Raw genomic sequence first — 25,512 nt, forward strand, 5'->3', positions numbered from 1 at the left:
GGCTGCAACAAATTTAATGGGTATTTAGTTGGCAAGAATCACCCATTAAATATTTTGGGCTCATGTGACATCAGAGGGCAATTTTTTACAATCCAATAATCTGCTTCTAGGCCTTGACATTTTTTATTAGTTAGCCCATGACCGGTCATCAGCATAAGCTCATCCCTTTTAGCTAAACCAATCACAATTGAATTAGGACTTCAAATGTGGAAGCCGTGAAGGAATTGTAGTCTTGATCGACTTAAAAAACAAGGAAAATTCTACGGTGCGGCAGTTTATGGAATCTAAGCCATTGGATCACTTGAAATCTATGGCCAAGGGCGGAACCACACATTGTAGCCCGATGTGGTTTTTAAAGGAAAATATATATATAAAACCTATATATTTAACTTATTTTCAATATTAGCCCAATCTGTGACGCTGTATAGATTACCTTATTTCCATTTTCAACATTTAAGTAAATGGAATTATTTTTACTCCATATACTCAGTTTACAATGTAAATAAGAAAGTACCCCCTATTTGAATTCAAATTAAAATACTAGAAAATCAAATTCCCAGCAAATCAAAATATGAAAAATCGGTTTTAGTGCAAAACACGATTTATGCTAAAAATGATGGCTCATTAAGTCAATATATACTTCATACTAAAATCTCATATAATTAAGTTTTCTTATTTGATGTGTGAGGAATAAAAGCCTCCAAAAATTATCTTGAGAAAATGATTATTCTGAAAATTCATTTTTTATGCTTAGTCAATATTTTTATGTAAAACAACTTTTCATGTATGATATGAATGCATAAAGGTAAAAAGCCTTATATGTTCAATCCACTATGGTGTTAAACCCTATTTGGTTTATGTCAAAACTTATTGAAAATTAGTTTATGGAGCTATGAACTTGCTTAGTTTATATGATTTATTGTTTACTTTTATTTCTAGAAAGACTAGAGAAATTGTAAGTACCAAAAAAAATAATCATTAAATTTTAAGCTAATAACTTTGGCTAGCCCATCCGTTGAAAAATTCATGATTCTGCCATTATCTATGGCTGTCAATAACCACAACAACTTAAGCCCAGCAACCGGTACAACCAGTCAAGGAAGAAAGAGAAAAAAAAAACCAAAAAAGCTTGAGATAGCAGACGAGTCAAAGAGAAAAAAGGGATTCACTATTATACCCAATATAGGGGCCCAAATTATAAAAATACCCTATATGAAATGGACTTTAGAAACACACCAAAAGTCCATTTATAACATAACAAAAAGGCTTTTAACTTCTTTTAAATTACAAAACTGCCATCAATTTCTTAAAACAAGCCCAACCCTAAAACCTCATAAAACCCAAATTACTCAATATGGTATCAAAGTAATTTAATAATCAAACTTAAATTCAATAGGGTCAGCTATCATTTTTTGGTTTTTTGGGTTTATTTATAGAAAGTCAATAGTGTAGGGTTTATCTATAATATTAGTGCTAAAAATGGGTATATCACTAAATATCTCAAGAGAAAAAGCATGCATCTGTATATATTAATATTCTTAATTAATTTTTTATTTATTAATATTGTGGATAAGCTGCTGGGTTGATATCCAATGGAACATAGCCAACAATATTAACGAGAAATGGAACAACATCATCCACCAACTATTGAAAACAATAGGTATCTAATATGTTCATCTCTACCTCATGAATAAACTATGAAATTTACTCATGAATCACAAAACTCTGCTACCTCATCATCATCATCCTCGTCCTTTCAAGGAGCCAGATATCACGTTATTCATAAGTTACAAGCACATGTACCTATTCGGTTGCTCATAGCCATTCAATGAGTGGTCTCTCACATCTCTAGAATCACATGGTTCATCTCTTCAATATGTTGAAATTCTAACATGTCTATAGTTTCCACCTAAGAAGCATATGGATACAGCGGTTGAGGTATGTATCCAATGTCCGATACGCTAGGGGATACGATACGCAGTGGACACGTATGGATAAGCTATGGTTACGTATCCGAGTCAACGGATATGGTCAATGACAAACAGATACGCGTACTTGACATTACAGATACGGGTATCCGATTTTTAGGATACGTTTTAAGAGAGAAAATTAAAATTCGGCAAAAATTTGAAGTCTTGAAGGATACGAATTGCCCTTACCTAACTGTTTTGGGAATCAGTTCTTCTTCTCCTTCTTTTTCGGAATCAAATCTTTCCCTTCTTCTATATAAATAACGAAGCCCATCACAGCACCGTAGACAGATCTTCTTTTCTTCTTCTTGAATCTTCTGGTGTGGTGGTGGTTGTGGTGTTCGTGAATTTTCTTCTGATTTGTCTTTATCGTCGACGTCAGTATGTTCTTCTCTCTTTGTTTTCTGAGCTTGTCTTTCTGTCTCTTTGTTTTCAAATTTTCATCGTCGGTGTGGTTTGTCTTATCTTTTTTTTTTTTTTGGTCGAGATCTTATCTTTTGTTTTTGTTTACTCACGGTTTCAACAAACGTTCAACTTTCAAAACAAGTCATTACTAAAGTTTCAATTTTCAACCCAATAAACTGTATGGTAGTGGTAATTTAATAATATTACAATTTAATATTTCTAAGCAAATCATTATTAAAGTTTTCAACCCACATGCTTTTGTTTAGAAAAAAGAAAATAGTTTAGTTTAGTTTAGTTTAGACAATTTAATAATATTATAATTTATTTATTGAATTTTCTTTATGTTCAGGATCATGAGTCATTTGGATAATCATACAAGTGCTAATGTTAATACTATTGAGAATATTGAAATCGAGGTAGATGATCATGCTCCATTATGGAAGTATGTTAAAAGGCTTGGCAAGTTAGGAAAAGGAGGAGGAAATACTATGTTTGAATGCAATTATTGTCATAATACTTACAAAGGCTCCTACTATCTAGAGTCAATTTCATTTGTTAAAAATGTCAAGCAATGGGATTGCACCTTGCAAAAAGGTTACTAATGAAGTTTTTGCATAAATGAAAAAACTTGTGAGAGAATGTGAACACCTGTTGAAAAGTCCAACTCCAAGACAAGTGGCTTTGCCTAATACTGGTTTTTTACTTTGTTTTTCTGTATCTAATATTGAGTAAAAGAAGAGAAAGGGAATGAATGGGCCCCTTGATAGAGCTTTTCAAAATAAGGCTAGAGAACAATGTAATGCTAAAGTTGCAAGGATGTTTTATACAGGTGGATTGTCCTTCTATCTTGCAAGGAATCCACATTATCGAAACTTCTATCTTTGTGCTTCTGCGCTTCCAAGATATGTTCCACCAGGTTACAATGCACTAAGAATTACTCTTTTGCAAGAAGAGAAGAGTCACATTGAGTGGTATTTACAACCAATCAAGGGTACATGGAGCACTAAATGTGTAAATGTGTGTAGTGATGGATGAACAGATTCGTAAAGAAGACCACTTATTAACATTATGACAACTTGTGAGAGCAAACCTAAGTTCTTGAAGGGAATTAATTGTGACGGAGAGTACGAGGACAAACATTGTATTGCCAACTTTCTTATCGACTCCATTAAGGAAATTGGTTATCAAAATGTGGTTTAAGTAATCACTGACAATGCGCCGGTTTGTAGAGCTGCTAGATTACTTGTTGAGGGCAGATATCCCAATATCTTTTAAACACCATGTGTGGTTCACACTCTTAATCTTACATTGAAGAGCATATGTTCACCAAAACAAAATGATGATTGGTATGATAAATGTAGTTGGATTTTAGACACTACTGTTGATGTTGGGTTCATAAATTTTTTTATTGTGAACCATAATATGAGATTGGTTATGTATAAGGACCACTGCAAATTGAAGATGCTTTCCATTGCTGAAACAAGGTTTGCCTCTACGCTTGTGATGATTAGAAGATTTAAGGAAATAAAGGAATGTCTAGAACAAATGGTGATTAGTCTAAATCGGTCTTTATATAAAGAGGATAATGGCAAAGCAAAAGCAATGAAGGAAAAGATATTGGATAAATACTTTTGGGATGAGATTGATTATATACTTTCCTTCACAGCTTCTATATATGATATGATTAGGATGGCTAACACAGATAAACCTTCTCTTTATTTGGTTTATTAGTGGTGGGATACCATGATGGAGAAGGTGAAGGCAGCTATCGATAGGAAAGAGCAAGGATTAAAATATCGGCCGATACACCGATATATTGGTATTTTCAACTATCGACATCGATATTGGGGGGTTAAGGCCATATATTTCCCTGTATTGATGACATATCCCCGATAAGTGTGATATCCTCGATGTTTCCTGATACCCATAACAGAACCCAAAAAAAATTCAGAAGTTTTGAAGGCAATTGAAGCAAATTGAAACCCAAAAATAGCTAATCTTTGCTCAGAACCTTATAATTTATTAATATGAAGAATCTATGCACAGTCTGATGCCCTACATACCTCCAATCCATCTGAAGAGAACATGGCGATCAGTTTTGGATCTATGAGCATAGGAACTAGACCTAGTACTAATTCAAATGAATCTTATGATGGCTATGGTTATGTCTTGTCTGATTATAGTGGAACTAGTTATGGAGCTCAAGATGATGAAATAGATTAGGGACAGTAGGGAGCTTAAGAGAGAACTATGTGCACTATGTTCAAACATGGCTTACAAATTGCTTGGGTTACATGACTTGGTATGACTATTGTATGAATCTAGATGGGTGTTCCTCATTGTTTGAACCTCATAGGAGCTCTTCGTTTATGTAGATGGACACTTATCTAAATTGTAATCCAATATTGTAGTTGATTGAAACTTCTGTTTTTTATTTTTCTAGAGTTTAAATTTGAATTTGGTTGATGAATTTGAATTTTTATGTTAATTAAAATATGTTTTAAATTATATATATTTTTATTATTATATTTTTAATTGCAGTATGCATGACGTATTGTATCCTAGTTTTCGAAGATTTGTCGTATCCCCATGTTGTGTCGTATCATATCGCCGTATTCGTGCTTCTTAGGTTTCCACATTATGTTCAAAGTTGTTCGATGTGAATCTAACTAGTAGTTTATCCTAGAAAATAATTTTCAACTTATTTTATAATAAAATCAAAAGTTACCATGCTCGGGAATTAATGGAAGGGGAGTGCTAACAACCTTCTCTCTAACCTTCTCCTTTGGACCTTCTCTCTTCTTCTCATGACAAGTGTCATTTTCCTTACCCTTAAAACAATGTCATTAATGCATCACACAAACTAATTTTTGTTTTCCAAGTTTACCCTTATTAAATGTATTAACTTATTTTAATAACAAGCTAATTTTTTTACAACTTCCTTATCACCCTGTTAAAAAATTAAATGAGAAAATAAAAACTGAAGTTTTTTTTTTTTTAAAAAAAAAATTACCAGAGAGAACGTGTGTTTTGTTAAAAACAAAATAAAGATGATAACAATGTCATGTAACAAATTTTATTTTTTTTTATATTCTAAAAAATGAAGTTTTTCTTATTTAATTTTTAACAATGTGCTAAAGAAGTTGTAACAAAATTTGAATAAATTGAAGAAAATATAAAAGCCAATTCATTTTAAAAGAGTAATCTTGGAAAACAAAAACTAACTTGTGTGATGCATCAATGACATTGTTTTAAGTGTAAGGAAAATGACACTTGTCATGAGGAGAATGGAGAAGGTCCAAAAGAGAAGGTTAGAGAGAAGGTTGCTAGCATTTCTCAAACTGGTTTTAATCTCCTTTAGCCTTAGCCTTAGCCTTCTCCCCCTCTCATGTGAGGGTTTAGGGTTTAGTTTCAATTGCACATGGCTAACAATAGAAGTGCCAAAATCTCTACATTTTAAGAAAATATGAGCCATGATCCATGACAATATACAAATTTTATGCAGAAGACAGAATTTTCATAATTAAAGGCGAGAATTAATTTGACATTCTTCTCTTTTTCTTTTTTTTGCCAAAGTTAGGAGGGGGAGGAGGGAACACACACGGATACAATGAGGACTTGAACTCAGGATCACTTAACATCATTCTCATTCGTCTGTCAGCTAAAAAGTTTATGACAAAGGAAGCCATGAGATCATGAATATCAGCCTTACCATTATTTTTTTTACTGAATTAATCACCTAGTAAGCCATCTCCATGTAGCTGATGATTACACATGAATTATGAAAACTTGAAATTAAGCATGCACAATCATCTGACAATTATTTTGGACATTTCAGGGCACTATAGACCTTTGAAATGAAGCAGTAGTAGTCACATTTTAGAAGTGCCATGTCGTATCATCTTTTCCTTCATATCCTTTGTACCACGTCTGATGCACTCGAATCCAAGTGAAACCATCTGAAACATCAGAACCCTGAAACCGAATAATATGATCTTAGAAAATGTTAAAGCGCAACCATTGGACACTAACCAATTACAACCTCCTATCTCACCTTTGAACTTATAACAGCAGTTGTCTTTGTTGCATGACGCTCCTCACCTACAATGATGATTAGAGTCAAAAGAGAAGCAGAAATTTGCAAGTATATGGAGTTAACCTAGCTGTTCATGATACGTCTAAATATATACAACGTTCTACTACAATGTCTATGGTCATCACGTCAAATAATTATGATTATGATGTTAGTCCAGAAAAAAAGATGCAATGTTCACTCTGCTGAAGTTTTCAAATTCAGGATATGAATAAGTTATAGCATGCAGCTTATTCCAGGGAGCTGTCTCTCATAGATATTGATTTTCTTAAATACAGCATGAAAAAGTATAAACATGTTGGATTGCACAGAGAGAGAGAGAGAGAGAGAGTCCAACCAGATAATTCCCACTTATCGAACTTCACTAGCCATGTATCTGAACCAACTTGTGTAGCTAACACCCCATCTACCCAAACCCGAAATTGTTTTCCCTGTTTGTCTCCATAGCTGCTTCTCAGACCATTTATGCACTCTGGAAGAGATTGCTCAACTCCAGAAGGATGGACGAATGTACCAGATGGACACTGACCCAAAGAAAACATAACTAAAGGTTAGTTACTGATGAGACAAACACAATTAAGGTGATTCAGATGCAAAAGGGGACCCCATGATGTGAAATAAAAGTACAAGATTACCAAGGTCTGTTTAATTCTACAAAAGTACACAGAAAGAAGTTAACTCAATCAAAGGATTTAATCCAGAATTAAACAATAATGTTTTGACAGCCATTTTTAGTCAATAGGAACCAAATGTATTACCCAGTCACTAAACAATTTCACAGGTTCTTTAGTAACTTCAGGGTATGATTTCGCTTTGTAAAGATGTTATAGAGTGGACACTGCAATACACATTCAAGTAAATTGAGCAAGTTCACACTGACATGCAGATAAAACACTATATGCATTGTCCAAACATACGACTATTAATTTCATTTTTTTCAGTTCACAATCTTCATGTATGTTGGCGTCTTACAAAACAAGCTACCACATGTCAATAGTTATAATCATGTCGCATGCATGCTCAATAGATCCTAAAAACTTCATATCGTACAAACTCAACTCCCTTGCTATATCCGATCACAGTAAGACTAAGTTTTATTTGTATAGAAAATGAGTGTTACAATCTGGGCGGGAGTCGTAGATTTATCATGTAGTCAGAAAAAGTAACTGAAAACAAAGGGAAAATAGATATGACTTCTAAGTTGATACCTTCTATGCCATCTACAAAATGAGAAGTGAATACTTTTTCTTTCCCGCCTAAAAATTTACTAGAGAAACCACCCCACAAGTTATGTAATTGCATTAACTACAAATTTAGACGTATTTCCAAAAGATGTTGAAATCTGACATGGAAAGGATAATAGTTCTTCTGACAGTGTAAAACTATACAAGGTGTAATATCATAAAACTCAGTATTCAGAAGAAAGGAAGATAATAAACATACACAATCGGCTTTCAGACTTGCCAAATAGACTGCTGAATTCTCAACTTCTGCACGTCTCCATTTCTCATAGAATAAGAAAAATTTCACTACTTCGTGACCAGGATTCGGATTTTCCAGCTTATAGTCAGAAAAATCAGCAATATCTCTGGGGGGCAAATTTGGACCTAGTTTAAAGTGCCCAATGGCCTGTATGATTCCAGCAGCACATCTCTCTGTTGCATGAATAATCCTTGTGTTACCCTTAGCATTTTCAGCATGCCAATGCAACAATTCTTCTTGGGCATTGCTAACCTGCATGATCAGCAACAACAAAAACAATGCCAATTAAGGAGGAAAACCTCATTTCACATTGAGAAAATAGGGTTTAAATATGAAGAGACACAAGGTGAAATACAAACCATGACACCATATACTTCTGGAATGCTAAAAAGCTCAGCATCATTTCCAGAGTCACCACAAACAAGAGTGTTGACAGGTGGACTTCCCTCAGTCTTAAATTTCTTAAGCAGATATGCAAGAGCTTGTCCTTTGCCAGCACCTTGTGGTAATATATCCAAATCCATTCCTCCACTATAGATTATCTTAACATCCAACTGACCAAAGATGAAGCAAAAACTTAAGTTCAATATCAAAAACAACAATACCCTATGATATTCTGAAAGCAATGACTTTTCTTTAGGCAAAGTTTACACAATTCTGAACGCAGTCTGCAGTATCTATGAAAACCGCTGTCTAAGAGTTATATCTTACCCCACGCTTTCCATAAACCTCTGAAAGAGCCTTTGTTACTGCCTGAGCCTTGTCTTTCTCAACATAAAAGCTAACCTTGTGTGGCCGTTGCTCTGTTTCTGCCTGCAGTCCTCATAAAGTTCAAGGCTTGAGAAATTTCATAAACTAGTTTCTTTATTTACATTTCACTTGAGTTTATTTGCATCACACAACCAGAGACACTAATCAATTGCCATAGCCTATAAAATGTACCTGAAGTTTAAGTTCAGAAAATTTGCTGGCTTCCTCTTTGACTACGTTCCTATCCCATTTTTTATTCAGAACCTCAACCCAGCCATTATCAGGAACCATTGAGTTACCATATGTTATCTCAGTTCCCACAGACATTATTGTTATATCTGGAGTTAACATGGGTTTCTCTTTCCTCAATTCTTTGTAAAGTGTTGGTGACCTACCAGTTGAAAAAACTAGCAGAGAATCGTGACGGTAATTCGCTTCCCACAACGAGTTGAATCTGAGCAGAGAAAGGTTCTCAGTGTCATGATGATCAACCTGCAACAAAAGCATTTCTACACTAAAATCACTGCAGAAATGGAATGAATGAAATGACACCCCAATGACATAATCAGTAAGAGAACCTACCATTGTGTGATCAAGATCTGAAACTATCATTAGACGGGCAGGAGCTTTTAGCCGATCCATGATTATCCTAATTCCAACGCAAACCTGCACTGAATTTATAAATATTCAAATAAAAAATGCAAACATCTGTAAAAACACCTGTGATAACAATTTTCTATTAAGATGATCCTGAATCAAATCCAAAATTTTTAATTAAAACGAAAAAAGTACGGATTTTGTATTAAATTCTTTAGCCAACATATATGAAGATAGTCAAAAAAAATTAATTGGGAAAGTTCAATCCGAGTCTTTACGCATTCTGAGGTCTCATGTATCCCAGGAAAAAAAAAACTCAAATTTCCGAGCTTGATTTCAGTTGCTAGGCTATTTTCCCAGCAACCAAACAGTTACACAGAAATTGAAGCTAAACATAATGAATCAACAACGATGCGATAAACAATTAACAGGAATTTCAGAAATGACCTGGAAACTTGAGAGCGAAACTTGGATTTGAAGTGATTGGAAAATGAAGGTTGAGATTAGGTTTCTGAGGAATTGGAGGAACGAGAAAAAGTGATGAAGTGAGTGATTGGAAGGTATACATAAAACGAGCGAAGCGATAATGGGAAGCGAATTGGATCCAAATTCGTTGGCGCTTCTTTTGTGGGCTGTGAGACAACAAAACAGAGGTGATGGATTTGGGAGCGTTATGGACACGTGTCAGCTTACGGGGTAGGGTGGACATTGATGTGTGTGTGGGGTCCATTTTGGACGGTGGTGATGGGGTTGGTTAAGACGTGGACGGCCGTGATGGCCGAGGGTGGGGAGAGCCCGGAGGTTACCCGACTGTGGGACCCGCTATGACATGAAGGTTTCCCGTTGATTCGGTAGGCCTGCGCGCATACACGCGAAGAAAGGAACCCCAAAAAGGCCAAAATAGAATTAGTTCCTTTGTTTCTTCTTATATTTTTAGCTCAAATAGTCTCAAAACGTTCATTTTGTGTATAAGGTTTCCAGTTCGGTTCTCCTTCTTTCAACATTACTTCCAAATAGATGCATAGCGAATTAGCTTTAGACTTTTATTAGGCCTGGCTACATATGTGTTTGTTAGGGCATATTTGATGGGTCATTTATTGGAGAGTGATTCAAGCCTTTGTGTACTCTCGGCACTGTTTTTGTTTGTATTTTCTGACTTAAATTGTTTTACTTTTTACTTAATTTTAAAAATAATTAAAAGTTTGAAAGTGTTTTTAAGGCCCAAACACATATAAAGGGGCCCCATGCAGTTATAACATAAGAAGAGCCCAACTTAAGATCCAACAATTCATTAACCCACATGTCACAATTTAAATACCAAAATGCCAAATTAATTCGTTAATTAAATCAAATGAAAAGAGTTTAACCAAAATTTAACCAAATTTAGTTGGTTTTTTGTTTTCGATCTTGAGTGTGCTAAACAATGATATTATAAGATGAAATTGTATTTTTGTAATTATTGTAATGATTTGTGTGAGTATTTAAAAAAATCAAAATTAAATAAATGTAATGATAAATGTGAGTATTTAATTATTGTAATGATTTGTGTGAGTATTTAAAAAAAATCAAAATTAAATAAATGTAATGATAAATGTGAGTATTTAATTATTGTAATGATTTGATATAAAAAATTGGTTAAAACAAGTACTAATTTTTTTTTTTTTAACTTTAAAAATAGAGCCTTGGAATTATTTGTTGGTGTGTTCTTAAAGAAATAGTGACTCACCACTACCCAAAAAAAAAAATTATATATATATATATATATATATATATAGTGACTCACCCACCAAATTCCAAATTTCTAACGGCCAAGTTCCAACAAAACGCAAAATAAACTCGACCCACCCACTTCTTAACCAAAAAACAAAACCTCTTGTCCCATCTTCTTATGGAATCCTGAAGTGGAATCATAACTTGCAATTGAATTAACAAAACCAGAAGAAGAAAAAAAGTTATAGCAGTAGCTCCATCACCTTCTCTCCCACCAAAGCTTTTGCTACCAAATCAAAAATGTCCTTGCCCCACTCACTTTCCATGCCTGAGCTTGGATTTACTTCTTCCCCTGCTTCCATGCACATTTCTCAGCTCACCAGTCACCACCACTGCAGCACCCAATTGGGCACTTCAAGACCCAGAATTCAAGAAAACAGGTTTCAGCTTATTCTTAGCCAGCATGGCTCTCAGGGCAATGGTTATAACCTCTATGAATTGAAATTCGGGTCTCAGAATTCTCAGCTCCTTGGTTATGGATATAGTGTGCAGTTGGGTACAATCAGACCCAGAAGCCAAAAACATAGAAAACTCTCTTTTGGGCATGGTAGAACCTCATTTCTCAATGATTACAAGCTCAGTGGATTGAATTTAGGGTTTTATGACACCAGAGAGCCGGACACTCTGAGACCCAAAGTTCCCAAAAGAAAATTGATTCAAGGGTGTCATTTGGGAGGTTCAAATTCCAGTAAATGCAGACATGGTAGTGTGCAATTAGGGTTGTCTGAGGTGAATTTCAGGAATTTGAACTTTGTGGTGAGGTCAAGTTCAACATTGAGCGTAGATAAAGTGGTGGAGAGAGAGGGAGGTGGTGGTAAGAGCTACTATGATGCCATTGTTATAGGGTCAGGAATTGGAGGGTTGGTTGCAGCTACCCAGTTGGCTGTGAAGGGTGCCAGGATTTTAGTGTTAGAGAAGTACGTGATTCCTGGTGGGAGCTCTGGGTATTATCAGAGAGATGGTTATACTTTTGATGTTGGATCTTCTGTGATGTTCGGTTTCAGCGATAAGGTAAGTTTTAGTGTAAAGTTTTGATTTTTCTTTACGTACACTGCGCTTTAGTTGTTGGCTATATGAGTTGAGTTGAAAATGGTTGAATAGAACTTGATTATTCCGCAAGTTAAGACTAGTCTATTAAAGCTGAAATGCTTAGCTCTGCTAATAATTAAGGGCACCTTTGATAACCATTCGTTTTTAGGTTTTAGTTTTCTTTTCTTTTTTGTTAGAGATAGAGATAGAGATAGAGGGGAAATGCATGGGAGGAATGAGATATGAAGAAGGGTGGAGGAAGGATAATGGGAGGGATGTGGAATGGTACTCAAAATGAAAAATAAAAACCAAAAACTGAAGCAAATTTATGAAAGTTTTATGACTGTAGAGTATGCACTGTTATTATAGGTCGCTCTTTCTTGAGTTATTGAAAGTTATTTTTCACTATGATTTTGACTTTCTGTTATAGTTGTTTAATGTCTGTGGTGGAAGTTTGAATCATGAAGAGCATTGTATCCTACAAATATGATGTTGAGATTGGTGATCCGGAGTGTAATAAACTCATGGAAACTCATTGGAGGTTGGAAGTTTGAATCATAAGGAGCATTGTATCCTGATAGAAACTTGTAAGCATGAGAATGTAATAGCAGACATTCTTCGTTGCACTATTTCACATGGACATGCTACAGTTACTAAACAAGTGACATATAAAGCTTGAGGATCATCGACTCTGGGGGGAAAAGGAGAGATTTGTCCAAGGGCAGAGGCATGTCTGAATGGGGGAAGTAGTCAATCGTCTGAGACCATTTAAATTTACAGCAAGTTCGGTGTGCAAATATGTAAAATCTCATGCATTTTGTATATTTTGATATAATTTGAGATTTTCCTTTTTGGTAATGACATTGGGTTCTAATTTTCTAATTCATGATTTATATCTTGTTGGTGTTTTGTATTGTATAAAGAACTCTTTTTTGCTTTAAAGTGCCGAATATGTCATGTTTCAGTGCAGCCTGCATTTTTTCAGTCTTGATATTTTCACATAAAACGTGGTCACTGAATTGGTAATCTTCGTTGACTCTTTACTGCACAAATATGGGCAGGGCAATCTAAATTTGATAACCCAAGCATTGGCAGCAGTGGGTTGTGAGATGCAGGTGATACCTGATCCGACTACTGTCCATTATCATCTCCCCAATAATCTTTCTGTCCTAGTTCACAGAGAATACAGTGAATTTATCGCAGAACTTACTGGTAAATTTCCCCATGAAAAGGAAGGGATTCTCAAATTCTATGGTGAATGTTGGAAGGTCTGTTCTTTTTCATTTTTTCTTTAATTCATCTTTTCTTTTGCAAATTTACTAGGAGTTCCTTTGGGGTTTTGCCGGTACTTGTAATTCAAAACTTACATTAATAGATTGTGTACAAATGGATAGATTTTCAATGCCTTGAACTCATTGGAACTGAAGTCACTTGAGGAGCCAATCTACCTTTTTGGACAGTTCTTTCAGAAGCCTCTTGAATGCTTGACACTTGGTAAGCATTAGTATTTCTGTTTTTTTTTTTTTTTTTTTAAATTGCAATGAATCTTTGTTGTCCGTAGGATTAAATCATTGGTTAAAATAGTTGAAACAGGGAAAAGATGCATCCCTAATTACAATGCTTTTTCTCAACGAAATGGGGATATAGAACAATTGATTGCAGCACTGTTGTCATTGATACAGTTGACAATATTGACACCTTCAAAATTTTGAGATATCAGTCCCCAATAGAATCTGGTGCAGTTACTTTAATAGAAAAAAAAAATGATAATGTTAGTCTTCTTGGATATCTTTATTTTATTCGTATCAATAGTCTTCTTGAATTTGGATTATTCGCGGTGAGGATTAATGCACTTTTCGTCCCGGCCATAATATGTTATCTGTGTTCCCAAATGCTTACATGATGTGTTATCTATTGCAGCCTACTATTTGCCTCAAAATGCTGGGGACATAGCTCGTAAATACATTCAGGATCCCCAGCTGTTGTCTTTCATAGATGCGGAGGTGGGGTTATGTTGTTTCATCCTTTTGAAGTTCTTGTTTATGATTTTCTATATTTATTCCTTCGCAACTTTGTTGGTCCAAAAATGGTCTTCCCCTCCATCTCATAAAGATATTTTATGTTTATATCTACAGTGTTTTATTGTGAGTACAGTCAAGGCTTTGCAGACACCAATGATCAATGCAAGCATGGTAAGCTTTTCAAATAGCTTTTTGGGCCCTATCTTGTGTATTTTTCTCTTGTTTCCTCATTCATGTTTTCAACAGGTTATGTGTGACAGGCATTATGGTGGGATTAACTACCCTGTTGGTGGCGTTGGCGGAATTGCAAAGTCCTTAGCAAAAGGTCTAGTAGACCAGGGCAGTGAGATACTTTACAAGGCCAATGTTACTAGCATCATAGTTGATCAGGGCAGAGCTGTGAGTTCAAATTTAATCTTGGATATGTGATGCAAAGATATCTACTCTTTGTCTTGCTGTAGTCATTGTATTTGTCAAAAGATGATTTTATTTTAGTCTGCATGTAGGTTGGAGTAAGGCTTTCAGACAGGAGGGAATTCTTTGCCAAAACCATAATATCAAATGCTACTAGATGGAATACCTTTGGTTAGTGTGGCCAGGAGTTCGAGAATTTATTGGACTTACTTTGGGATGTCATTATTTGCTGCTGATTGTTATGCTGTTATATTTACTTCTTTCAATCGAAATCTAATTACCTTCAACTTTATTTTAGGAACACTGCTAAAAGGAGACGATGTTCCAAAGGAAGAGGAAAATTTTCAGAAAGTTTATGTTAAGGCCCCATCTTTTCTTTCCATTCACATGGGGGTGAAAGCTGAAGTTCTGCCACCAGATACAGATTGCCACCATTTTGTGCTTGAGGTGCTTTGTTTTTCTTTTCAGTACCATCATTTGCTTGGAAACTTTGGGGCGTTGAAATAGGAATATTCTCACTCATCTGTTCGTCATTGTCTTCCATCTTGTTTTCAGGATGATTGGACAAGGTTAGAAGAGCCTTATGGAAGTATCTTTTTAAGCATTCCAACTGTCCTTGACCCATCATTGGCTCCAGAAGGACGCCACATACTTCACATATTTACAACCTCTTCCATAGAGGACTGGGAGGTAACTATCTGTTATCAAAGTTAAAATGAATAGTTGACATTGATTCTTCCCCCCACTCTCTTCCCTAACCCCTCCTAGTACATATCTATGAAATTTGAATAACTAATGAGGTGGCGGTTTCTATATAGGGACTCTCTCGAAAGGACTATGAAGCAAAGAAAGAGATTGTAGCAGATGAAATCATTGGCAGATTAGAGGATAAACTATTTCCAGGGCTAAAATCATCCATCGTTTTTAAGGAGGTAATACCGTACCCTCTCACTACTAATCTATACTGAAGCATTTGAGATATATGAAATAGTGTTAAGATTGCGAATCTTGTGACATAGAAAGGAGAGAAACGGAGAGAGAAAGATGAGATGAAATTAGGAAAAGTTTGTGAATATTGTACAAAATATAAATAATAACAAAAGCTTATGATTCCATTCTCTCTTAAGTTGGTGAAAACAGATTACACCCCTTGTTGTGGGAGGCAGCAAACCATCATAAATCTTATTTTCACAACCTATGAACAAAAAAATTTAAATAATGGAAATGGATTCAATTGTTATTGAGGTTTTGACGAGTTAAAATTCCTTTGTGAGAGTGATGGTATCTTAACAAATGTCCCTCTGGAGGCATTTGCTTTTTAGGCTCGCTGCTCTCTCTATGAGCTTAATGAAGCTGATTTTGCCCCCTTCTATGGGTGAATACTTTGGTATTCCACAAATTTTAGTTTACAGTATTTGATATGTCCATTAAAAGTTTCTCCAATCATGGCAGGTGGGAACACCAAAGACACACAGGCGGTACCTGGCTCGTGACAAGGGTACTTATGGACCAATACCACGTAGAACTCCTAAGGGCTTATTGGGAATGCCATTCAATACAACAGTAAGTTCAATTATAATATCAAATGGATGTTTCAATATTTATCGACTTTAAGCATACTGAACAAGGGGAGCTATGCAATGATGAATAATGCAGGCCATAGAGGGTCTTTACTGTGTTGGTGATAGCTGCTTTCCGGGACAAGGAGTTATAGCTGTATCCTTCTCAGGAGTAATGTGTGCTCATCGAGTAGCTGCTGATATAGGTATTCTAGAGGCTTAATTCAATGTGAAATCATAGGGGTTGGCTATTTAGACCCCTTATTTGCTCAATTTAAATTTTTATAAGTTTACCCTTGAAGAGAAAATTAAAATAATTCCCTCTCCCCTTCCCTCCCCTTTCCTCACCACCTCACCCTTTCCCTCTCCTTCCCTTCAAGCATGGAACAAAGTTGCGCCATGGGCAGCTCCTCTTTCTGAACCATGAGGCATCATGGCACCTCCTCCTCTCTAGTTAAAGGCTGCCAAGTTTGGTCCTAATAGGCAGTTTTTAATTTTCAGTAAAGAAAATGAAAGAGTAAATAAATAAAATAAAATAAATAAAAGATGTGGAATAAAAATATTGATAAAGGATAATGGGATTGAAGAGCTAATAAAGGGTGTTCAAATAGAGCCATCCATAACTGACCTTAATGTTGAGAACTCTTTAGAGCTTTTTTGTTGACTTATTTATTTCTTTTCCTTATTTTTTATTTCTTTCACAGGGCTTGAGAAGAAGTCCCCGGTATTGGATGCTGCCCTCCTTCGACTTCTTGGATGGTTAAGGACATTAGCATGAGATTTCATACAGGAAAATATGAAATGCAACTGGACAATTTGGCTGGAGAAGCATTATCTTCCTAATTACATAGCACGGTAGCAGTGATAGACGGCAGGTTGGAGTATGGTGATAGACGCCGAGTAGGTACTTATGGCTCTAGCCATTTTATCAAATTTGGCTCAGTTGAATTGCCTTCTGTAGTTTTTATTTCATAGGATAAAGTTTATACATGAGCTCTAGAGAAATGTACAGTGGTCTCCATGCTGTATAAAGTACAACCTCTTCCTGCTAAGTCTGTTAGTTGATTGTTTAATTTTCTTTCTCAAGAAATGCATGTATAAGTGGCAACTCCATAAACTGATTTTCATTAAATCAATTTATAGAAATTTTGCCTTCATTTTGGACCCTTGCCATCTAGAACTGAATTTGAAAAGGTTCATTCATGAATTCAGTAAAGTCGTAGGGAGTTATGGTCGATTACAATTGACATACGAAGTATAGATTTCGATCTGAATTCCTTTCGTTACCTGGAGTTAAAATTTTCCAAAAACAACCCTAAATTTCTCCATATAGAGAATTAGCTACACAACAACTAACCGGTCTATCTGGCTTTTTACCTGCTACATGACATAAATTTTACGAAGTTCTTAGAATGAAAAATGCATAAGTTCCAGATCAGTGATCCTCAGCTAGTTTTCCTCAGTTAATTTGAAACTCATGCTTCAAAAGATAGCTTCTAATAGATTCTAGGCTTCCTTGAAGACTTCAGTGCATTTAAGCTCCACCTTGGAGCTTCATTCTCCGCAAAGAAAGGTATGCCAAGAGCCGGTATCCAAATACCATGGCTACAAGGGCACCGACTCCTGTTAAACCGCAGTCTGTGCTCAACCCATTAATGGCAGGCGTGATTGCTTCGTACTGCACCTTAAGAAGAAGCCTGTATGTGTGGTAGTTGAAAGACATATACCGAATCCAAGATATGAACACCGGAACTTTCTGCAACGTTTTAAACAACATGTTGTGTTAGATATATATATCTTCCATCCTATAGGAAATGTGAAATCTTTTAGGAAATAAATTTGTAGACAAAATATAAATTTTCAGTCAAGGATTGCATGCTTACTTTCACAAAGAACCCCCCAGCCAGCATGAATGTCATGACAGTTACAGACGCTAGAGTTGTGGCCCTCTTTAAGTCCATCAATGTAGCTCCAATAGCTAGTCCAAGTCCCTGTTTTGCATCCATTTAACTAGTTAAATATGGTATTTTTCACTTACTGTTTTGGAAGGGGTCAAATATTCAGCTTTAAAAAAAGAAACTAAAATATCAACCAGTAGCTGGAAAGAGGCATACCTGCGCTGCCACAATGCAGAGGAAAACTATAAGCATGCTTAGGAAGAAGGTGTCAGCACTCAGCCTTAAGCCTGCCATGAAATATACAATGACGAGGAACAGTACCGGTAGCAACAGGTCTAGTGGGAGATCACTTGTAGTCCTAGCAACAAAATATGCACTTAATCTGTACATGTCAGCTGCTCGTTCCTTCGTCAGCATGGCCCTTTCTTGAGGAAATGTAAAAATCGCTGTGAAGACAGGAAAAAATCCCCAGAAGACAGCAATGAAGAAAAGCAATCCTGCCTGCAATGAAGAAAAATAAACAAATAAATAACAGATGTTGAAAATCCTGTTTGCTTCTTAATTTGTTTCCTTTTGAGACCTTTCCCCCAAAGACCTTTCTGTGATATTTGTAACTTTTATTGCTTTGACAAGGCAAATATTTACCTGATCCTCCAGGCCTTTGGGATTGTTGCTATCTGACTGCCACCAGAGCAAGCCCAGAATAACTGCAGTGGAGAGGACTTGGGTAATTCTCAACCAGCTGAAGTAGTCGTGCCTTCGTTCTTTAATTCCTCTACAAAACAAGATGGAAAATTGTTCCCACCAGCTTCCTCCCCATTCTCGTTTTGAAATTGACACCTTCAACTTCAGTTCATCGTCAAGGGGAAGAGGAACCATAATCTTCTTCTTCTCCTCGTCTGCAACTCGTGTCTCGTAGGCCTCCACAAGATACTGCTTTCAAATAGACACATCAGATTAGTGCGTTTGATGATGCAGTCCGAAATCAGACAGATTTTTCTTGTAGGACAAGTAAGTTGCAATGATCAATAAGTATTATGCAGCCCTATCTATATTTGTGAACTTTATACTTGGGAGTAATTATTCCTGACATGTGCACATTGTTAATATATATGTGGAAGATAATTTTCTCTTTTGAGCGCCTCTCTTAGAAATTTAAGAAATCAATCAGAACATACATCATGCACAACTGCTGGAGATGGCTTTCCATTTCTTGTATCAGCTGCTTCTGAATTTCCCATTTGCACTTTATCCTCTAACTCTGATGGTATAGAAACGTCATTTATGTTTCCGTTTGCAAGGTCTAGCAAGAACTCTGCCGGGTTCATGGCAATAAGTGGGGAACATCCTATGGATGAGAAATAGACCATTGCTTCTGATGCTTTCCCAAAGAAAAGCAAGCTTCCCTTCCCAAGAAGGATCAACTTGTCAAATTTGTGGAAGAGTCTACTTGATGGCTGGTGGATTGTTGTCACCACTGTTTTGCCAGCCTGCCATATAAAGAATCTTACTACTTATTTCTCATTTCAGTTATTAGCTGATTCTGAAAAATATACTAAGAAAGTTGAGGTTTAACTTTTTTGAATGAAAATAATTTGTATTTCCTCAGAATTTGGAGAAACTAAAGCAGCTCTGCATTGCCTTGCAACTATAAAACTAATTGCTATACGGAATCTGTATGTCAAAACTGAAGTACCTCTGCTATGTCTTGTAACATCTGAACGATTCTCAGTGCAGTCGTAGAATCCAAGCCAGAGGTTGGTTCATCCAGAAACAGAAGGGAAGGGTTAATTATGATCTCATTGCCAATGCAAACTCTCTTCCTCTCTCCACCTGATACCCCGCGGACAAAGGAGCCACCAATCATAGTGTCTTGGCACCTGTGCGTATCGAGAATTTTTGCTAGTTAGCTTTTTAATCTAGAAAAATCAGTGATGACAATGCTTATAAGTCCAATGGCAGCAGTAGAGGGAGAACTTACCTTTCTAAGCCTAGCTCATAAATGACATCTAGAGCTCGTTTTTCCTTCTGCTCTTTTGTCAATGTCTTTGACAGCCGAAGGAGGGCTGCATATGTTAATGTCTCTTTCACTGTAAGGTGAGGAAATAGAACATCGTCCTGTGTAACGAACCCTATCCTGCCATACGCTTCGTGTCAATTTTGTTGCACACATGCATAAATATATATTATACTTTGGAATCTGAAGGAGAAAAGAAACCATGTACTCTGCTTCAATCAAGCAGATTTTTACTGGAAAACCATTTTGATTGCCAAAAGAATAACTAAAGAAGCCTCCATGCCTATAATCTCTGTCCATATTTTATTACAGTGATAAAATTTTAGTTTCAGATTCGTACCTGCTTTTTAGGAACTTGGAGTATGTCTGGTCATTGTAAGTAATGGAACCAGTGACATTGGCTTGAACTGCCCTGCCTCCAAGCAGATTAAGGAGGCTGGTCTTTCCACTTCCAGATGGTCCCATAAGGGCCAAAACTTCTCCCGGGTGCACCGAACCGGTAATCCCATTCAAGATATCCTTCTCTCCACTTGTCCTCATTCCTTTGAGAATGATCTTGTATGTCACATCTGTGAACTGAAACAAAACCAGAACAAGATTTAGCCTTCATCAGTAATTAAGACTGTCAACTAGTTACTTGCAGTAATATATCAAACTTATTGCAACGTAGAAAGATGGTTAATTACATTTCAGGAAGAATATGTCAGACTGTCCATACCCTTCTTTCCTTTGATGCTTTTGGTGTTCCTATTTGGGAATGTTTAAGCCTTTACTGAAGGCTAAAAACCTGTGTGGCTCAATATGCAGGTGTCTAAACTATTTCTGTAGGGTTTAAAACCCATGATTTCTTTACTTCTTCTAGGACCCTAAAAGCAGTTTATGTGAGTTGGCTGGAAAGAAGGGCAAGTCTTGTACATACAAGTCATATAGAATGAAACTCTGTACAAGACTGAACCTGACCATGCTTATATTGCTAGCCATGTTCTATGGATCGCCCTTGATGTGTGTTAGATCATTCTCCACCCTTGCCTGTCCAAATAGATAGTAAGTATCACATCAATTCGAGCACTACGATTTGAACACGTACAGGTTTTGAACGTACACCGGTAGATGTAGTTGCAAATTGCAATGGTTTTCCGGAAGAGGGAGAAGAAAATCATACATGGCAAGCATGGCAACTTGTAACTTGTATAACTTGTGTAACTACTTGGAAGGGAGACAAAAACCTTGAGATAAATTGGCAGAGTAGGTTCTGTTTGGAATTTCGGCTTCCTGGTGGTGCCAGCTTCAAGATCTTCTGCTGCATTATGCAATGAATCATACATAGTTCTCTGTTATTATATTATTATTTCACTATTAGCAGCTGAAAATTAAGGCATTCAAAGAGAGAGACAAAAAAAACTGTGCTTATGCAGCAAGAATTTTTTATGCTTGAAAGCATGTCTTTTTCTTATGGATTTTTCAAAATCAAGTAAATATTAGTAAGGAGCAAAAACAACTTTTTATCTGGCAATCTATCCACCCTTCATTTATGAACTCATACTCGAGAACAACCCTCAAACTATATAGTTTAAGGTCAAACTGATTAAGACATGGTATTTAATTAGATGTTTTTTTAGCTTCCACATGCATGTCAAATTTTTCCATATTAAATTTGATGCAATCTCACATCAGACCAAAAGGCTAATTTAGGTAGACTCTGGTCCACTGTTGAAAAATAAATGTGATGACCACCAATCAGGCCCAATTAACCCAGCACAAATGGGATTTTGAGGACCTAATCTCTCATTTAACCATTTGGGACCCACAATTGCTCTCAAAATGGGAACCCACGGACGACTAGTTTTCTTCTGGTGTCACATTTGTCAAAGAATGCACAGTGTGGTGATTAGGAGACAGACGTGAAGCAAAACATCACAGGTTAAAAAAAGGCCAAGGGAGAGAAAAATAAAAAATCCAGACATGAAAAGATGGCCAAGAAAAAAGAAGGGAATGCTATTGTTCTAAATTTTATGGTATGGTGGGTGGAAAAATTAAACATGCCTCACTACTACACCACTGTTCTGTTCTAGTTGTAGTAATTCTCTGCTAACAATGGTCCCGAATACCACATGTATAATTGAAATGGGAATTTGTATATCTAAAGTCAGACAACACTACACGGATGTTAGAACTCGAACTCAAATTTTTTTTTAAATAAACAATTAATCCAAACCACTCTTCTAGTAGTGGGTGGTTTCTTCCCCTTCCTTTCAAACTTCTTGTTAAATGTTAGATTAGTATTGTTCTTTTCCCTTTCATATTTCATAATCAATGACCATAAGTAAGCCAAATGTTATCTCCTTTTCTGGGAGCAGTGGGGACCCAATCCCTAACCATCTTCACATTTTCATGTCATTTAAAGCACTGTTCTCTTTTTAAAAGTCTTTGGCAAGTTCCTGAGAATCTGATTGGATTATTTCTACCAAAGAGTTGGAAACAGTATTTGGCCTTTTTCTCTCTGGCTACCAATTGAACACCACAACAATCATTTACTCAAAAGCTTCACTCTCTTCCCCTAATTTTACCAAAACTGCCCCTCAAAGAGCAAAAGGACCCAAAAAAATCCAAAAAAAAACATCTTAAATATTTTTTATTTATATTAATTCAGTCTATTAAAAACCCAAAAAAGTTAAATTAATTACATAATTTTTAAAAAATTAAATTTTAAAATAAAAAAAAACCTCTCTTACTCTTTGAATGGCAGCACATGTTGGGAAACAAAGACTAGCTGGGAGGGAGAGTGGAAGTAACATGCATCATCAAAACAAAAACAAAGACAACAACAACAACAACAACAAAATAAAATAAATTTAACAAGGACAAAAAAAAGAGAAAAAAAATTACCAAAAGTAAGAACATGTGCATACATACTCAAAAGTGAAATAAATAAAAATGTTTAATTCGATCTGGCCTTTGTATTTTAGCTCTTGCATTGGGACAGATTTAATTTCCTAATTTATAGTTTTTAATTTTTAATTATATAATTATGGGTGAAGAGCACATGCATTAAGTGACTAATTAAGCATTTGCATGAAATACTACTTACGGATATCATCGTCGTCGCTAAAAGGCTTTGAGTCGGCGATGTCATCCGGGGGCACAGTGAAGCCAGTGAAGGAGAATGAGAACCCCAAGCTGGCGCTGGAGGCTCGGCTTAGAGCAGCGCCACTGCTGACCTCATCCAGTTCCAGCTTCATTTGGGCGCTCCTAGACTTCCTAATGTGTGTGTTTTTGCCAACACTGCCGCTACCACGCCCGGGTGACGCCCCCATCATGCGCCGGCTAGACTTCCTCGATAGGGTGCTGCTGCCGTCTGCTGACCCCACAATGGCTTCGCCTAGTGGAGGTGACTTGAACGCGGCCGCCACGGTTTCCACTAGTTGATCGGACTTGGTCCTTGCCAGCACGGATGAGCTTGGTAATTTCTCCATTTTTCACTAGAGGGAAATTAGAAAAAAAAAATGTACAAGTTAATTAAATTCATTTGCATGAATGTGATAATTAATTCATAATGTTTTACTACCTTTGGAAAATGAATGTGATGAGAAAATTACAAGGCTTGGTGTGGAAAAATAAAATCAAAATTTAATTGGGAAAATCTTTGTAGAGAGGTAGGTATACAGTGCTAACAAAAGATTGTATGGTGTAAAGTTGCAAGGGAACCCACACCACAAAATGGGAGGAGCTTTAAGGTAGGAGCATTTAATAATGTTATCTTGTTAGAAATTGGAAAGAAACCTAATTAATCTTCTTCTATACTTCAACAATGTCCTCATTCCTTATAATTAGCAGAAGAAAACTTGAGAAATTAAGTTGCAAAGCAAACTTAAAAGAGAAAAATGATTAAATCACAATGTAATTAGTGGAAAGAAATTAATGATAGTTGGGGTTGCATCATGATATACTAATTAGCATAGAAGTAAGAGAGAGAGGAAAGAAATGAAATGAAAATGTTGAAAGTCCAAAACAATATGATTAGAAGGTAGGAAGAAAGAAAGAAAAAACTCCCAATGTATCCATACCTTATTCTTAGTTATATGACTGGAAAGGAATGAGCATGGAGTAGAGGATGATTAGAGAGAGAGAGAGAGAGAGCTACCTTTGGTGTTTTGAGAGGTATGCTGCATGAGCTTTCAACTTGTGGGTGCATCCTCCCCCTCTCTTTATAGAGAGCGAAGCCCAATCAAGAGGGAATGTGAAGTTACCAAAATACCCTTGCAGTTCCCCCTATTATTTACAAAACACATGTAACTCTCCTAAAACCGTGTGATAACAACTTCACTCAAACCTTATTATATTATATTGATTTTGTAGTGTTTCATTTGTCTGTATCCGGGGGTCTAGTACTATAAATTTTATTCATTCACAGCAAATAAGAAATTGATAATGACAAGTTAGTTGATATTTTTAACTTGAGATAAATGATACGAGTCTACGAAAGACACGATTCATTAATAACGAAACAATCTAAATCATACTTGTATAAATCATCGAGTGCATCCATGATGTACTGTCTTACACGTGTTAGGACGATTTGGTGTTGCTGTTAAGGGTGGAATTTTGGTGATTTTGTTTCTGTATGAAATCAAAATTGTTGATGAGTTGCTAGTTGCTATGGTATGAGCGATCAATTAAGTAACTTTTGACATTGATGATATTTTAACCTCATTTGGATGGATGATGTGCCGCCTAATCAAATAGCCCAATGCAAACAAAGACCGCGAATTTTGTTTGCTTTGTTGGAGGGCCTACATGTCTCTGTAATATGAGGTCTTGGTTTGGTCTTAGATTACCCTTTAAACAGGGCACCAATTAATTTCTTTTGGTATTTTGCTCCCAAACGGTCCACTTTAATTATTTTTCCTTCTCAATATAATATATATATATATGTAATACTGGAATTAATTTCAGTACGTACATTATTTTGTGCTTTCTAATACGCCTATATTATAACACATATTCAATCATTAATAAAGTAAGTTAAGTTAAACTAAGTCTAACGTTAGAGTTTAAAATTTAGATATTAATAATCACACACATGTTTAAATTTGGGTTGATTCGCAATGTTACGACAACGTGTCCTCCGTGTAGTAACCTAGAGACACGATAATTTATTTGTACATTTTGGTGTCTATTTAAAGAGACCCTAATGTACATAATGTTGTTGAAAAATTATTTAGTGTACCTCGTAAGCAAGAAATTATATGACGTTTAGTGTATGAGTATTATAAATTAAATGAATCCATAACAATATCACATTGACATGACGCATGATAGATTTAGGTACGGACAATAATTCCCGCCATTATTTTGTAAATTTAGTCGTGCTGTGACTCTTGTGGATTTGAAGTTTCCTTTGTCTGTGCCACCCTCCCACTTTCTTTGACCTTTCAAGGATACTAAACTTAGTTTTTATCACGTTTCTATTTTTTAAACGTTCTCCGTTTATATGAGGAAAAAGCAAA

At 36.0% G+C, this 25,512-nt stretch overlaps 3 protein-coding genes across 8 annotated transcripts; 1 reads left to right on the forward strand and 2 right to left on the reverse strand.

Annotated features, from left to right (window-relative positions):
• Positions 1-5,999: 5,999 nt before the first annotated feature.
• Positions 6,000-9,933, reverse strand: LOC117635052 (probable sucrose-phosphatase 2). 2 transcript variants are annotated; one of them, XM_034369378.1, is made up of 9 exons: positions 9,745-9,933; positions 9,283-9,371; positions 8,893-9,192; positions 8,662-8,763; positions 8,310-8,504; positions 7,912-8,202; positions 6,806-6,992; positions 6,430-6,476; positions 6,000-6,350 (listed from the first exon to the last, which is right to left on the reverse strand). In XM_034369378.1, exons 1-9 carry the CDS (start codon positions 9,863-9,865, stop codon positions 6,255-6,257), a joined length of 1,428 nt encoding a protein of 475 aa, XP_034225269.1. In that variant the 5' UTR covers positions 9,866-9,933; the 3' UTR covers positions 6,000-6,254. The 2 variants fall into 2 exon arrangements, with proteins under 2 accessions (XP_034225269.1, XP_034225270.1); XM_034369379.1 differs by having other exon boundaries at positions 9,283-9,366; positions 9,745-9,932.
• A 1,188-nt stretch (positions 9,934-11,121) lies between these two features.
• LOC117636179 (prolycopene isomerase, chloroplastic) lies at positions 11,122-17,247 on the forward strand. The gene is made up of 13 exons (XM_034370676.1): positions 11,122-12,078; positions 13,158-13,364; positions 13,491-13,590; positions 14,017-14,099; positions 14,232-14,288; positions 14,364-14,516; positions 14,624-14,702; positions 14,830-14,978; positions 15,087-15,221; positions 15,350-15,463; positions 15,984-16,094; positions 16,188-16,296; positions 16,795-17,247. The coding sequence occupies exons 1-13, from the start codon at positions 11,308-11,310 to the stop codon at positions 16,866-16,868; spliced, it is 2,142 nt and encodes a 713-aa protein (XP_034226567.1). The 5' UTR covers positions 11,122-11,307; the 3' UTR covers positions 16,869-17,247.
• Positions 17,248-17,271: 24 nt separating this feature from the next.
• Positions 17,272-24,181, reverse strand: LOC117636178 (ABC transporter G family member 22-like). 5 transcript variants are annotated; one of them, XM_034370670.1, is made up of 11 exons: positions 24,147-24,181; positions 23,094-23,484; positions 21,232-21,305; positions 20,346-20,581; positions 19,970-20,125; positions 19,685-19,868; positions 19,167-19,478; positions 18,634-18,921; positions 18,205-18,489; positions 17,974-18,081; positions 17,272-17,846 (listed from the first exon to the last, which is right to left on the reverse strand). In XM_034370670.1, the coding sequence occupies exons 2-11, from the start codon at positions 23,476-23,478 to the stop codon at positions 17,625-17,627; spliced, it is 2,250 nt and encodes a 749-aa protein (XP_034226561.1). In that variant the 5' UTR covers positions 23,479-23,484; positions 24,147-24,181; the 3' UTR covers positions 17,272-17,624. The 5 variants fall into 5 exon arrangements, with proteins under 5 accessions (XP_034226561.1, XP_034226562.1, XP_034226563.1 ...); XM_034370671.1 differs by having other exon boundaries at positions 24,070-24,157; XM_034370672.1 differs by having other exon boundaries at positions 17,298-17,846; positions 21,232-21,302.
• Between the last annotated feature and the right edge of the window lie 1,331 nt (positions 24,182-25,512).

The sequence above is a fragment of the Prunus dulcis genome, chromosome 7 (genome assembly GCF_902201215.1).
Source record: "Prunus dulcis chromosome 7, ALMONDv2, whole genome shotgun sequence".
Classification (NCBI taxonomy): Eukaryota; Viridiplantae; Streptophyta; class Magnoliopsida; order Rosales; family Rosaceae; genus Prunus; species Prunus dulcis.